The following is a 12,967-nucleotide window of genomic DNA, read 5'->3' as shown; positions in this document are numbered from 1 at the left end:
GAAGAGGTAAATTTCCCGTCTGGGTGACTTCATCATTGGATATCAAAACAAATTTCATACAGAGAGAGGCCAGGATCCACCTAAATCCGAAGCGCCAATTCCCCTTTCCACGCCCGTTCTCGCAACATGAACAAATCACAGGCCTGATGATCTCTACCCGGGCTAGGACCTCTGGCCTTCCAGTCAGCAATCCCACACTCACTCCCTCAGCCCTACTCCTTCCTACCCAAACACCTAAACACAGTCAGCTTAACCCCCATCCCCTCCGTGAGCAGACAAGTCTCCCTCCAAAGCAAAAGATTCCCGCACAAGGGGGTTACTCACAGGCTTCTGCTCCGCCCCCTCGACCGCCTTCGAATACGCCATCCGGTCCTTGCAGTAAAACTCCACCGCGGTCTTTTTGAAATCCCGCACCGCCTTATCGTCGATGCCGCCCGCCTTGATGCACACGGCGTCGGGCATGACTTCGAGTTCCGTGTAGAGACTGCTTCCGCAATCTGCGGCCGCGCTTCGCCGTCAGCGTACTTGGCTCCCTATGCTGACCGTTGGGGGGGGGGGATGGCATACCGCCGCAGAACCAATGGTCATTGATCTTGCCGGAATCGCCTTTGATCTTGTAGCTTTTGGGGCTGCCTTTGATGACTTTGAAGTCTTTGCGCGGGACGACGACGTTGGAGGTGTAGGCGCCACCGGACCATTTCTGGCAGTCGGTGCAGTGGCAGAGGGCTGTCACCATGGGTTCGCCGGTGTATTCGTACTCAACGGCGGAGCACATGCAGGAGCCTTTTGTCATTGTGGGCGAAGTGATAGGGGGACTTGTTGATGGTGTTGTGGTATAGTCTTGGTCAATTGGTTCAAGATAGAGAGTTGGAAGGCAATGATGGGACTCAAGAAAGGAAGAGGCGATAGATAGGTAGACATCTTATAGTAAGGTATGAAGCAAGGAATTCGGTAGGCGGTTGAAAGTGATGTCAATAGACACCAAACCTCCCGAAGAGCCGACATGCGAGTGCGGGGTGAAGCTCCCACGCCAAAAAGCGCCCAAAGACCCTCAAAGACCGTCAAAGACCCTCATGGGCCCGTTCATCCGATCTAAACATTCCGACACTTACCTATCCCGATCTTAGCTTAACCCAACATTTGTCAAAGTCATAGTCAAAGAAAGGAAAAGATGTGATGCGTGACGACGATGCGCATTAGCATGAGAGCCAGCTTGGTAAGGCATGATAAGATTCCCATGGAATAGATATCACCTCAGGGGAAGATTGTACACGAATGATGAGGAAACAATCCTGCGCTGACATGGTCAGGGTAACTTCAGCCTATCCATGACCGGGTTAAGGGCCGGCTCGACAACGCCTGTTACCGTATGCTAGGCCTATCCATTCCTATATCCTTCTAGACCCTTCGTATCGCCCTGATACTCGTCCGGCAGAAGCCTCTTCGTACATCATACCATTCATGCTGAAATCAGTCTATATCCACCAATCGATTCTGCAGATGGGTAGGTCGGATTGGATCCGGAGGTAGAGTCGGTCCTCCAGTAGAATTTGACCATTGTTGCGCGCCGATCTTGGAGGCAATCTTACCGAAGTATTGGATGACCATGGCTTCGGTGTAGTAGCTGTGCTGCGCGGAGTGATCGGAGACTAGATTATGCGACAACTCGTGTGCCATAACGACACACCAGTACACAATAGCATCGGTCTTGTTTCCCTGTTGCACTAATGGCAAGTGCAAGTTTTCGAAGTATCTGTAATTGAAGAAGAGAGCTTTGCTTTGATTGAAAGCAATGGTGCTACCAGCGTCATCGTAGAAGATGTGCACCGTAGAGCGATTGAGAGCGAAGACATCGGCGCAGTCCAACAGAACTGTAGCGAAGAGTTTCAAGGCGGAGACATTGGCTTCCATGAATTTGGTGGCATTCAGGCCATTTGCGGCGACGGTGTTAGATAGAAAGATCCGGACCTTAGAGGTCTCCCCAATAAGTGATATATCTTGGCCTGGTCTTGCGTCACAATATGATCCACCTGCCTCTTTAACGTCGTTCACAGCTGGCTGGCTGATCACGCTTGCTGTGTTGTGCGCTCGGGAAGCTTGAATGGCGTTGACTAGATTTTGCTGGAGGTGATGCGGTGCCGTTACAGTCTCTGGCTGTGGCATCTGCGTTTGTGAAATATGTCCTTCATTCTGTGAATATGGCGGCGGTGCATCATCCTGAGGAGCCTCAATGACACGATTTTTGCCTCTGCTTGCAAGATTGTTTTGGACGGACGGCCGCTGATTGTCGAATCCGAATTGCTTACGTATGCCAGAGAACAAGCCTCGGGGTCTGTCCATAATAGGCTCTTCCTCAACTGAATTAGTCAAGCTTGGACGATCGGGCGAGTTGGGGAAGATCCCCGGCATTGCGTTCTGTTGGGCCTTTGCGGCGCTCGCGGCGTGTGCTTCTTTCCAAGCTGCTTCGCGCTCTTTGATCTCCCGTTGTTGCTCCTCTTGTTGCTGCTTGAGAGCCTCATCGGCGATGCGAGCTTCCGTTTCCTTCTGTTGCATGATTCGGCCTACATTGTAACCTCTCGAGCGTAGCTTCTGCAGACTGGATTCCAATATCATCTCCAGCATAAAGATGTATTGGGGCTTCGAGCGCTGCAGTAAAACAGGCACCAGGGCCTGACTGACCTCGAGCATATCGTAGCCTTTGGAAATGATATACAGTATTGGCTTGTCGCTGTGGACCACAGCGCTCCTAGACTCTCGGTGACTCAAGTTGTACCCCCGCAGCGACCTCCTAAGAGCAATTGTCTGCACGCATTTCACCTTGAGATTCTGCTCTATCCATTTTGCATTGTGCTTAATCATTTCAGAGGAGTAGTCGTGTAGGAAGAGCCGCGATCGCTCGTGAAGTAATTGTTGTAGTTTCAACGCTGACGTTTGGTCCTTCGAGACCATGCCGATGCTTTGTTGTTCCTCGAGGAGACTGGCGACTTCAGGAGCGCCGAGACTGTGGTAGAACTCCTCAAGAGTCTCCTCCATAGGAGCCGCCAGAAGACTCGATTTAAACAGGTTATAGGTGATGATGTCATCTACAATGACCACCTGGCTGGCGTTTGCAAGTTCCCAGGACTTAATCCCGGACTCTTCCTCCTCTTCGTATTCGCCTTTCGATAACTTCGAGCTGATCTCTCTATATGCGAGCAGGCATTTAGCCGCCTTCATCTCCTTGACCAAGGCTTTGTCTTTCTTCAAAGTGCGCCAAGAAGCTGCCACACTCCGTAGCAACTCCAAATACCTGGTGTCGCCGAGCACCGAAAAGATTCTCGCTGGCTCGCGAACCAAAAGCTTTGTCAACTCAGTCGTGCTAGGTTCGTGCTTGGAACCGACCCTTAAGAGAAAGGTATTGGCTTCCTGACCGAAATCGACATAATCAAAGACATCTGCGTACTTCTCGCCATCGCCAAGAAAGCAGATGCGAGGCGGTATATGTACGATTCGGTCAGAATTTTCGGACTTTGGGCTGGCGATACTGCTCGACTTGGACACCACAGGGACTATGGAAGCCCCACTGAGTGTCTCTGCATATCGGTCGTGCATCTCTGACAGCCGACTCGCAAAATAGGCGAAGACTTCGCGGGCATTGCGTTTAGATTGTGGTGGATTGCTGATTAAGCGGCTGACACATTCTGCAATCGGTGGGTCAGGCTTGACGCCAAACTTCAAAGCGTGGACGTGCAGGTCGTGTCGCAAAACATCAAAGCCCATGATAGCTGCGCGCTCGTTCGAGAAACAGTCGTTCGGACTTGCCACCTTCTTTTCCGAGCCTTCGATGGGTAGATATCCAGACGTCACGCTTGTGTGATCGTACTGGGAATAGCCTTTCGTTTGGTGGTAATCAATGAAATATCTCAAAGCCTGATCCCGGAGGGGCAGATCTCCACTTGCAGCTGCAGTTGACATAATATGAATGAGGTCTGGGTAGCCTGGATACGGGCGTAATCCAAGAACTTTAAGAAACTTGCCCTCCTGGCTTTCAGGACGATAGATACCTGGCCAATGCATAGTACGCAGCTTGAGCCGTCTGAGCGCCTGGTCGGGCTCAAAAAGCTCCGAGGCCTGGTAACGTTCGGCGGAAGGCTGGAGAGCTTCTGTTTCCGCTGGACATATTTTCATTGTCCTCAATCGCTTGATATCGGCAGCTGGAATGTCATTTTGGACCGATGCCAGGTATTTGATAAGATCCACATGGCTCCATTTCCTCGAAGAAGCGGGAATCTGCGTCTTGTTTGAGGTGGTCGACGGGGTTAGGTCCATCAATCGATCAAAAACGACCCCGATGTCTATTGTTTTTCGTACCTGAAGAGTTCATTAGCAAGGAAACAACGCATATTTGACGCAGTGAAAAGGGTGACAGCTCATCAAAGTAGCGCGAGCTAGCAAGAATGGAAGAGATTAAATGGAGGTGTGCAGTCTAAGGAATTGGAGCCATAGGAACGCGTACTTGCAACGCCGTCAATAACTTGTCTTTCACTGAATGAAGGCCAGTGACCACGGGGAGGTCATCAAATAGCTTTACCGAGGGGAAGTAGGCCTCAGCTGGCTTCTTCATGCCCATCTTAGTCGGTATCACGGTCCGCGGTGCCAGTAAATCAATGACAGTTGACTTGGATGACTGGCTTAATCCCTCCCACTGTTTGGATATTATGGGTAGGACGCTGCTGGCGAAAGCAGGTGACGTGGTGATATCCTGGTCGGACGAGAGGACACCACGGCCACCAGTATTCTCGATGAGCCATCGGAGCCATGGAACTAGCTGCAAATCCTCAAAATCCAGCATTTCCAATTCAGATTTACTAATCTTCTTGGTGAATTTGAAAGGCAGCGTGTTTGGTGGAACAGGCATCTCTGGTGGGATCCTCGAAACATTGAGAAAGTGCTTCATTTCTGCCAAGACGATAACCCTCCCACTGCCATCTTCATCGTCGTTTGCAACAGCAACATCAAGCAGAGACCGAATCACTACCCCGTCGATCTCATTGATTTTTGCTTTATGCCCAAGCCATTCTAAGAACCGCCGGAGCTGTGCCGCGTCCAAAGCTTTTCCTTCCAATTCTGACTTGATGTCCGATATCGTGACCTCGGTAATGACGCCATAATCTATCAGCTTTTTGATGACTCCAACGCCTGCCAAAGCTTCAGGCAGCAGGGGTATGCCTTCGACAAATCCGAGTTCCTCATGTGCAATGCGTACTTGGGATGATGGCAGAACTCCTTGAGTTGATAATGTAGCTATCGTTGTCTTTTGGTTGCAGGTCCAGAACGCTTCCTCCATCAGTGTCCCAACCTCGGAGGATGGTGTTGACTCATTCCACGTAAAAGTTTTGTGGAGATACAGCGTTTCGGGGAGCAATGCAACGATGTCATCTTTGACCACGTGATTCCTTTCCGCGACCTTTAATGCTCGAGAAAGCTTCTCCTTCAACTCCAAAGCTTCATTGCCCCAGGATACCCGCGCGACAATGCCAGCGACACGCAAAAGCTCGACGTTCCATACTCTGATGAATCGGTTATTCAAGTCAATAGACTCCCGCTCGACGGTAGGGATGATCGACGGTGTGCTAATATGAACGTTTAGACCGGTGGTTTGATTTGTTGTGAAGCCAATGAACACGCGTCCCTTGCCGTCAGTGGGGATGAATGTCCCAAAGATTCTGGGTGCCATGGAAGCTTTACCGGAGGAGGTCGAAGCTATTTGCTCATCGTATGATGCACTGAGAAGGGAGACTGTTGTAGTCTTGGGAGGAGGCTTCTTTGTGGCTCTCTCGAGCTCCGAGCTGAAGCTTTGGCTGACGAGAGTCCGGACTGTGGCCTTATTGACATGCAGAAATATCGTAGCATTAGAATCACCCATAAGATCTTCCTCTAGACTCTCCTGGATTTGCTTCTCTTCTGTCGCCGCTCTCTCGAGAGCTGCGCTGTTCGAGGCACCAGGAGCCAGCCTGGAGAAGAACCCACGCAGGGACTGACTCGACTGAGCTCCCTTGACGGTCGAACCCGACCCAACGCTTAGACTATTCAAGGCGGCTTTCGGCTTCCACTCCACGACTTTCAACCAATGTGCATCCAGCTGGGCAGCTTCTTTAGTGATATCAGCCACATGCATCAAGCCTTCTCGTGTTTTCCTCTCCACCTCTTTCGGTATCTGTAGACCAACGCTCGGAGCAACCTTCTTGTTCAATGTGATTATCCTCCATTCATCTAGCCACATCTCGATAGATTCGAGCCCAACAAATGTAAGGCTGCTCGAGAGAAATTGACACAGCGATAGCAAAGACGGGATCGGAGAGGTACGGTTGCGCATAGGAAGAACAAATGTGGTGTTGCTAGTCTGGCCGTTCGGCAAAGCCAAGCTCTTCGTAAACAGGGCATCCTTTTGCCAGTAAAACGCCAAAGCTTCTTTCCCCGAGGAAACAAATGGCTCCTCGCAGTCCGCAAAGACACTGTAGAAGCCCACACCAAAAGCACCAATTTTTGTCTCATCTGGGTTACCTTCAGCGATCTTTTTCAGCCTGGACCAGTCCGTACCTTTGAACACTTCGCCGTTGTTCTCGACTATCGTGGACTTCAGCGTATGATGTAACAGTACATGCTTCAGTTGGGCCGATGGATCCGAGCTTTGCGGAACCGGCACTGTCGGTGAGGGCGAAGTCTCAAATTTGATAATAACTTTCGAGGCTGACGCGTCGGCAGCGTTCTGGAGGAGTTCTCTGAGCGTAGTCCATTCTCCCGAGTATCGTGCTAGGACTTTGTCTATGAGAGCGCGAGTGTTGACTGTAACAGCTTCATCGTTGCCCGCGCCCATGGTCTGCGCCCTCAGCGCATCGTAGTCGAGCTTCGCCATCGTAGACAAGCTTGTACGAGAGTGTTCCTTCAAGATTCGCTCATCTCCTGGAACGCGGGTCTGTCTTGCAGTGTACTCCGGAAAGGGTGTTGTTCCGTGTCGAAGCTATAGATCAAACAAAGAGCTCTCAAGTATTGTAACAGGTACTACAACACGAACGCCAGGGCAATGCAAAAGCGACAAGGCTCAGAAGGCAAGAAGTGAATCATATGTATCAGAAGTGCCCAGCTGTCATGTAGGCGGAGCTACTGCTTAATTCCGGTGTCGTTGTTATATCAAATGACATGTATCCCCATCATCTGTCCCTGCCTCGAAACATTTCTCTACAATATGTTGGCTGTCTTCCATCGCAGGCTCCCCTTCATAGTGTGCAAAGCCTACGGTGCTGGCTTTTGAAAAAACTCGATGGTAGAGGCGTTTGCCCCTCTGACACAGCAGAGGTCATGGACTCTCACTTGACTAGGCTACACTTCCTGCTTGTCTCGCAGGCTCCTCGAAAACCCGCACACGACCTAATGCAACATGAGCCTGGATCCTTTGTCTATTGTTACCCCGGCGCGCTTAAGAGTCTTGTTAGTCCCTGTCGGTAATGTCAGGCAATCAAGGTTTACCAGCTTCGTGGAGAGGCTGCAGCAAGTCAATGTTGTGCGACTGGGAGACGTTAGTCCTGACAGCAGGCCGCATAGAAGTGGGAGAACCATTTATGGCTATTTTGCGCCAGACCTTGCTGACCAGACCTTTCACCAGCCATGTTTTCCCCCCTAGCCTTCCCAGAAGGACGTGTTCTCTACGACCTGTCGACTTCCCTTCCTCCGCCTGCTCACTTGGCCTTGACCCCATTCGAAGTCTACAGAGAGCCTTTGATTGTGTTGGGAATAACAGACGGAACTGACTTTGGATTAGAACACGCGCAAAGGGATGGCCAGGTACAAAGGAACGGAGCAGAACCAAGGTTTGGAGGGGAGCACAGAGAGCTGCCTGGTATTGAGTCGATTTCCCGTGGCCTCGACGATCTTAGTCGCCAACATCCCAAGGCACTGGTACATCAAGTCCTTGTATTCGACCATGAAGAATTTCCACTACCACAAGGAGTCTACCCAGTGCCGTCGCCGGCAAAATCGCGAACCACAACAGTCAAAACAGTCATGTGCGATATGACATCTCGCCTCCTAGGTGCAATGGCACCGTATGCAAAGTCACTGCAAGGGTTAACTTCCCTAGACTCCCCAAGGGTCTCTTCAGCGCCAACCTTCAATGAAGTAGCGTCTGCCTTGCCATCACACATGGGCCATTTGTCCAGAGTCAGCTCCGGCGTTAACTCAAGGTCATCGTCCCCTGCTGGTGAGCGCTCGGACTTGACTCATCGTGTGTCAATGCCTGCTCGTGTTACCTCAGAGATCGATTCGCGATCTTCTACTCCAGACAGTCGAGCTACTTCTCCTCCCAGCGGGAGAAACACACCGCCACCAACGACCAATGGATTGACTGGGGCTTCTGCGACCAAGTCACCACCAAGGGAGTCGGGCAACGAAAAAGCAAGGGCGGAAAGTCGAGACAGAACCTCTACAAGCGGTTTCGGCGCCGGCAGTCTTGGAGAAAGGGAGAAAAACAAAGGCAAAGGACGTGTAGGCATCGTCATCGGTGCTATGTACTTACTGGCCGGGCGTTGGCCTGATGCAGTGAAGGAACTGGTACAGAGTGCAACAATCGCGAGAGCCAGCAGTGATTACCTGTGGCATGCAAAGGCTTTGGATTACATCTTGGTCTGTCTTTTAATGTTTGCTTGGGCAGAGATGGATTTTCGTGTAAGCTTCCACCAAATAGATGAAAGCAATCTCTGTAAACGTGACCGCTCGTTGGAATGTGAAGCTGAGGTGTCCAGATTCCCGACACCTTCTATCCAGGCTCTGAGAAACCAGGCTCAAGCTCATCCAAATCATCCAAAAACAAGCAGTCTGAGAGCCTTGCTGAGATAGGCGGGAGAAAGTCTTTAGACCCAGAAAATCGTGCTGCATCTCTCCAATCCCTCGCAAGCCTCCTGCCTGACCTGACGAACAACATCTTAAATCTCTACTCTCGGGCGTGGACATTCACAGACGACAAACTTCCCCCACTCGCCTTCTCCCAGTCTGCTATCCGCTTTGCGAAGCTACTCAGTGTTCTTCACATCTCGGGCAAGCTAGATGACAGTGTTCTACGACACTTAGTGCTCAATACGAAGTTGTCGAAGCCAGTAATTGAGGGGCCAGATGCTGCAACCCTTTCAACGAAGCCAGAGCTCGCCGCACTGGCGTTTCGAGCATACCCATCGCCTCTCCCAGATTCATCGCTATCAATTGCAGATCATACCATGATTCTCGCTGGCATTGCTTCGGTTCTATCAGAGCTGGGCTACCATCGCAAGAAAGCCATCATACTGAAAGGACTCATGTCCACTCTTCTGCCCGCGCTTGTGCAAGCTAGAAAAGATGGTGCTGCTGAGATGGGCGTTCATCCTGCCGCGAGCCTCGCCTCTCTCAATGCATCCGCTAGAGCTATGCCCTCACAGAACAGTAGTAGTGCCAGCGATGACTCCGAACAAGGCATGCGGCATTTTCTCTCCCTTGTTTGCCAAGCTTATGGCATACTGCCTCTTGAGCCCATTGGTAGTATCAAGCAAAAGGGACGCGATAAGCAATCGGTTACGCCAAAGTCAAGGCAGACTCGAGCGAACGAAGCAACTGTTGCACGTGCAATTCAGCAAGCATCAATCAATGCTAGTGGCTCCAAGTATCTGAAACTAGAAGTCCTGAGATCCTGCATCAACGTATGTGAGGCCTTGCCAGACCTTGGTGGCGCTCTGCAATACTCTGCAGAACTACTTCGAGCTGGGGGCAGTAGCATGGCGCCTGGACCGGATAGCAGTGATGGCTCGCCCGACTTGCCCATCGAAGAACAGATGCGGCTTGCCAACAACATCTCTCGGACTCTGAGCGCGGCACGACATCTTGGCGTCCAGCACCTAGAAGCAGATTATTGGGACGACTTCCTGGTACGAGGCATTGAGGTCGTGGAGACCAATCAATCAAGGGCCCTGGTGTCACATGCCAAACCAGAGCTGGAAGTTGTCGAAACGATCGAAGCTAAGAAGGAGAAGAATCCTTTTATATACAACCCCTTTTTGAAAAAGTCGTCAGCTGCAGCAGAGCCACTACTGGTAGCGCAGGAAGAAGCTTTCTTCCGAGTGACCCTGCAAAATCTTTATGACTTTGACGTCGTGATAGAACACATCGAGCTGTTATCCGATAGTATACCCTTCGAAGGTTCGCCTGAAACTACATTGATAGGGCCATACAGGACGCAGACGTTGCTCCTGAGTGGCACACCGCAAGCAGCCGGCTCCCTGTCTATCACTGGATGCGCTGTCAAGGTGAAAGGCTGCAGAGAGCGGATGTTCCCTATCTTTTCCGAGCCGTGGGCCTTGAAGCCAGACATCAAAGGCCGGCATGTTGGTCTGGCACAGAAGTCTCGTCCGATCTCAACTGCTTCAGATCCTGTCAAGAGTAAGATTCCTCCTCCAAAAGGGCCTACTGCCACCAAACTTGCTTTAAAAGTCACGGGGGCACAGCCTAACATCAGCTTGAAATCCATCTCACTGCCTCAATCGGCCATTATGCTCCTTGATGGGGAGACGAGAACCTTCACTGTCTCCTTCCAAAACACATCTCGAACCATACCTATGGATTTGGTCCTCCTCTCCTTCACCGACTCAACCGCCTCACAGCTCCAGTCCGCCTTGGCCAACAAAGACCTTTCGCCCGTCGAGCTCTATGAGCTCGAGTTTGCCTCTGCACGCAAGCAGTCTTTCCGAAGGCACCGCAAAGACAAAGATCGAGATCTTATGATCGAGCCGGGTGGGGAAGCTACCTTTGAGATAGAGGTACTGGGAAAACCTCAATTGTCACATGGCGCGATCCAAGTCGACTATGGCTATCTTGGCATTCCTAAGACAGATATTAAAGATCATTTTTACACTCGACAGCTTGTCATTCCTCTTACCATCACAGTCAATGCTAGCATCAGTTTCTTGCGCAATGATGTCGTCTCTTTACCCAGTGATTCTGGACGGAGAGACGAGCAAGCTACAACTGACCTGGGCGGCGCTCCATTCGAAACCAACTATCCAAACGCCAACCCCAGCCGACTCCACCCACCCAACGACAATCCCCACTCGCCGTCATCTCTAGAATGCCTGCTCCTTCTCGACCTCCGCAACTCTTGGCCAAGCACACTTACCATATCCATTGAACTCCGATCTTCCAACACCCCTACGAAGACTCAGTCGCGCATATTCCACCCCGGCACAACCCACCGCATCCCCGTCTTCGTTCCACGCCTCCACCTCCCCAACGCCCACGACCCAATCCCCTCCATAAACCCCCACAATGCACGCCAATTCGTCGTCTCCTCCACGAAGAGCACGCCCGAAGCCGAGCGAGCTATGCGTGAAGCTTTCTGGTATCGCGAAGTACTTCTTTCACGACTTCATGCGACTTGGAAGCAAGAAAGTACCGGCAGGAGTGGGGAGGTGGAGCTTAGAGGGTTGAGATTGACGCCAAGGATGATCTCTGCGCTGAAGCTGGACGACTTGGAAATAAGCATGGCTGTTTTACTCGCTGAACCTCACCCTGGCTCTGCATCCGCTCCAGTCAAGCAGCTCAACCCGACTACTTTCACCGTCCCTACGCAGACTTTCCTCTCCATAGCCACCACCCTCCGCAACCGCTCCACAACCCCCATCCACCCACTCCTCCGCCTCCAACCCAGCTTAGCGAACCAACCTCCCGGCATCGCGCTGGATTTGGGCAAGAGGTTGCTTGTGAACGGTGTCTTGCAGCGCGTCGTGGATGTGATCCCACCTGGGGAGGAGGTGAAGATTGAAACGGGGTTTGTGGTGCTGAGTAAGGGGAGATACGAGTGGGGAGCTACGGTGGAGGAGGTGAGGAGTCAGAGCATGGCTGGCAAGGGTGATGCTAAGGGGAGCGGGGAGAGGGGGAGAGCTGCTACGGGAGAAAGGGTGCTCGAGGATGGAGGGAGGCGGGTGTGGTATGGCGAGCAGCCTTGTACGGTTGTTGCTGAAGATACGGGTGAAGCTGAGGATGAGGAGGAGGGTGAGGAAGGAGAGGAAGCTGAAGGCAATGTATGAATATGGAGGTCAGCATCTGAATGCAAATGGCTCATGTGTTATCCTCATTATATGTAGTTCCGCGTGCTTGTGTCCATTCAGAGCGTAGTTGTCTATGGACTCAAACGATACTCAAACCATGGCCTTGTTCTCTAGTCTCTGTGTCTTTGTCCTACAGGAAATTTGACCAGTCTCTGTATGCTCTTCAATTGCTACGCGGGGTAGTTCATATAAACATGGGCATTTGGAATTGGGAAAAGGAACAAAAACCAAGCCGTGCAAGATATCAACACTAGAATACTTAAGGTGGAGTCATCCTGCCCTTTAGCCTCTATAAACTCCTTTACCGGATGCCTGCAAGCTGCAGGTCCGGCCAATCAAGACGCGAAGCACTAGCTTGCCGGAAATTAGAATTAGATGTTCGCAAGGCTGTCGTGTGAAGTGAGCTTTGGTCCAAGACAGTGAGGGAAGTTTGTATAGCATTGCCCGCCAGCATTTCCTCAATATCCTGCAGCCCGACTTCACTCGGTTTGTAAGTTCGTATTCGGCTGCAGTCGGCACGCTTGTACCCCTGCCAGACTGCAGTCACTGACCATGTACCCCTGTCATAGTATCCTTAGCGTATGTACACGCAGGTATTTAATGGACTGCTATTTCTTTCTTTCTGCTTTTTGATTGCTTGCTACCCTCACGTCCACTCTATCTTTGCACTGTTCTTGCACCATTTTTGCACCATCGGCAAAGCTCTGTGCCCGATTCACAGCTTTGGTCCTTGCCTCATAGCCTTAGCATCAACATAAACAAAGCTCTGTACCTCATCTGGTAAGTCTATATGTCACCATTCTCTGTGCCCCTCTATCCTATTCTGGCGCGCTGCAATGGCTGCTAAATAAGGAGAACAGACATAG

General features: G+C 51.3%; 3 protein-coding genes across 3 annotated transcripts; 1 reads left to right on the top strand and 2 right to left on the bottom strand.

The window, feature by feature from the left end:
* Window positions 1-222: 222 nt before the first annotated feature.
* HO133_000193 (uncharacterized protein) lies at window positions 223-793 on the bottom strand (the record flags this gene model as incomplete). The annotated part of the gene is made up of 3 exons (XM_037291133.1): window positions 223-234; window positions 325-497; window positions 568-793. The coding sequence occupies 3 exons, from the start codon at window positions 791-793 to the stop codon at window positions 223-225; spliced, it is 411 nt and encodes a 136-aa protein (XP_037152568.1).
* A 677-nt stretch (window positions 794-1,470) lies between these two features.
* On the bottom strand, window positions 1,471-6,895 carry HO133_000192 (uncharacterized protein; the record flags this gene model as incomplete). Its single annotated transcript, XM_037291132.1, has 2 exons — window positions 1,471-4,350; window positions 4,496-6,895. The coding sequence occupies 2 exons, from the start codon at window positions 6,893-6,895 to the stop codon at window positions 1,471-1,473; spliced, it is 5,280 nt and encodes a 1,759-aa protein (XP_037152567.1).
* A 749-nt stretch (window positions 6,896-7,644) lies between these two features.
* On the top strand, window positions 7,645-12,080 carry HO133_000191 (uncharacterized protein; the record flags this gene model as incomplete). The annotated part of the gene is made up of 2 exons (XM_037291131.1): window positions 7,645-8,700; window positions 8,778-12,080. 2 exons carry the CDS (start codon window positions 7,645-7,647, stop codon window positions 12,078-12,080), a joined length of 4,359 nt encoding a protein of 1,452 aa, XP_037152566.1.
* Between the last annotated feature and the right edge of the window lie 887 nt (window positions 12,081-12,967).

This window comes from Letharia lupina (genome assembly GCF_014066315.1).
Source record: "Letharia lupina isolate WasteWater1 chromosome Unknown contig_10, whole genome shotgun sequence".
NCBI lineage: Eukaryota > Fungi > Ascomycota > Lecanoromycetes > Lecanorales > Parmeliaceae > Letharia > Letharia lupina.
Note: the sequence above shows the minus strand (reverse complement) of the source record. Positions and strands in the feature narration are given on the sequence as shown.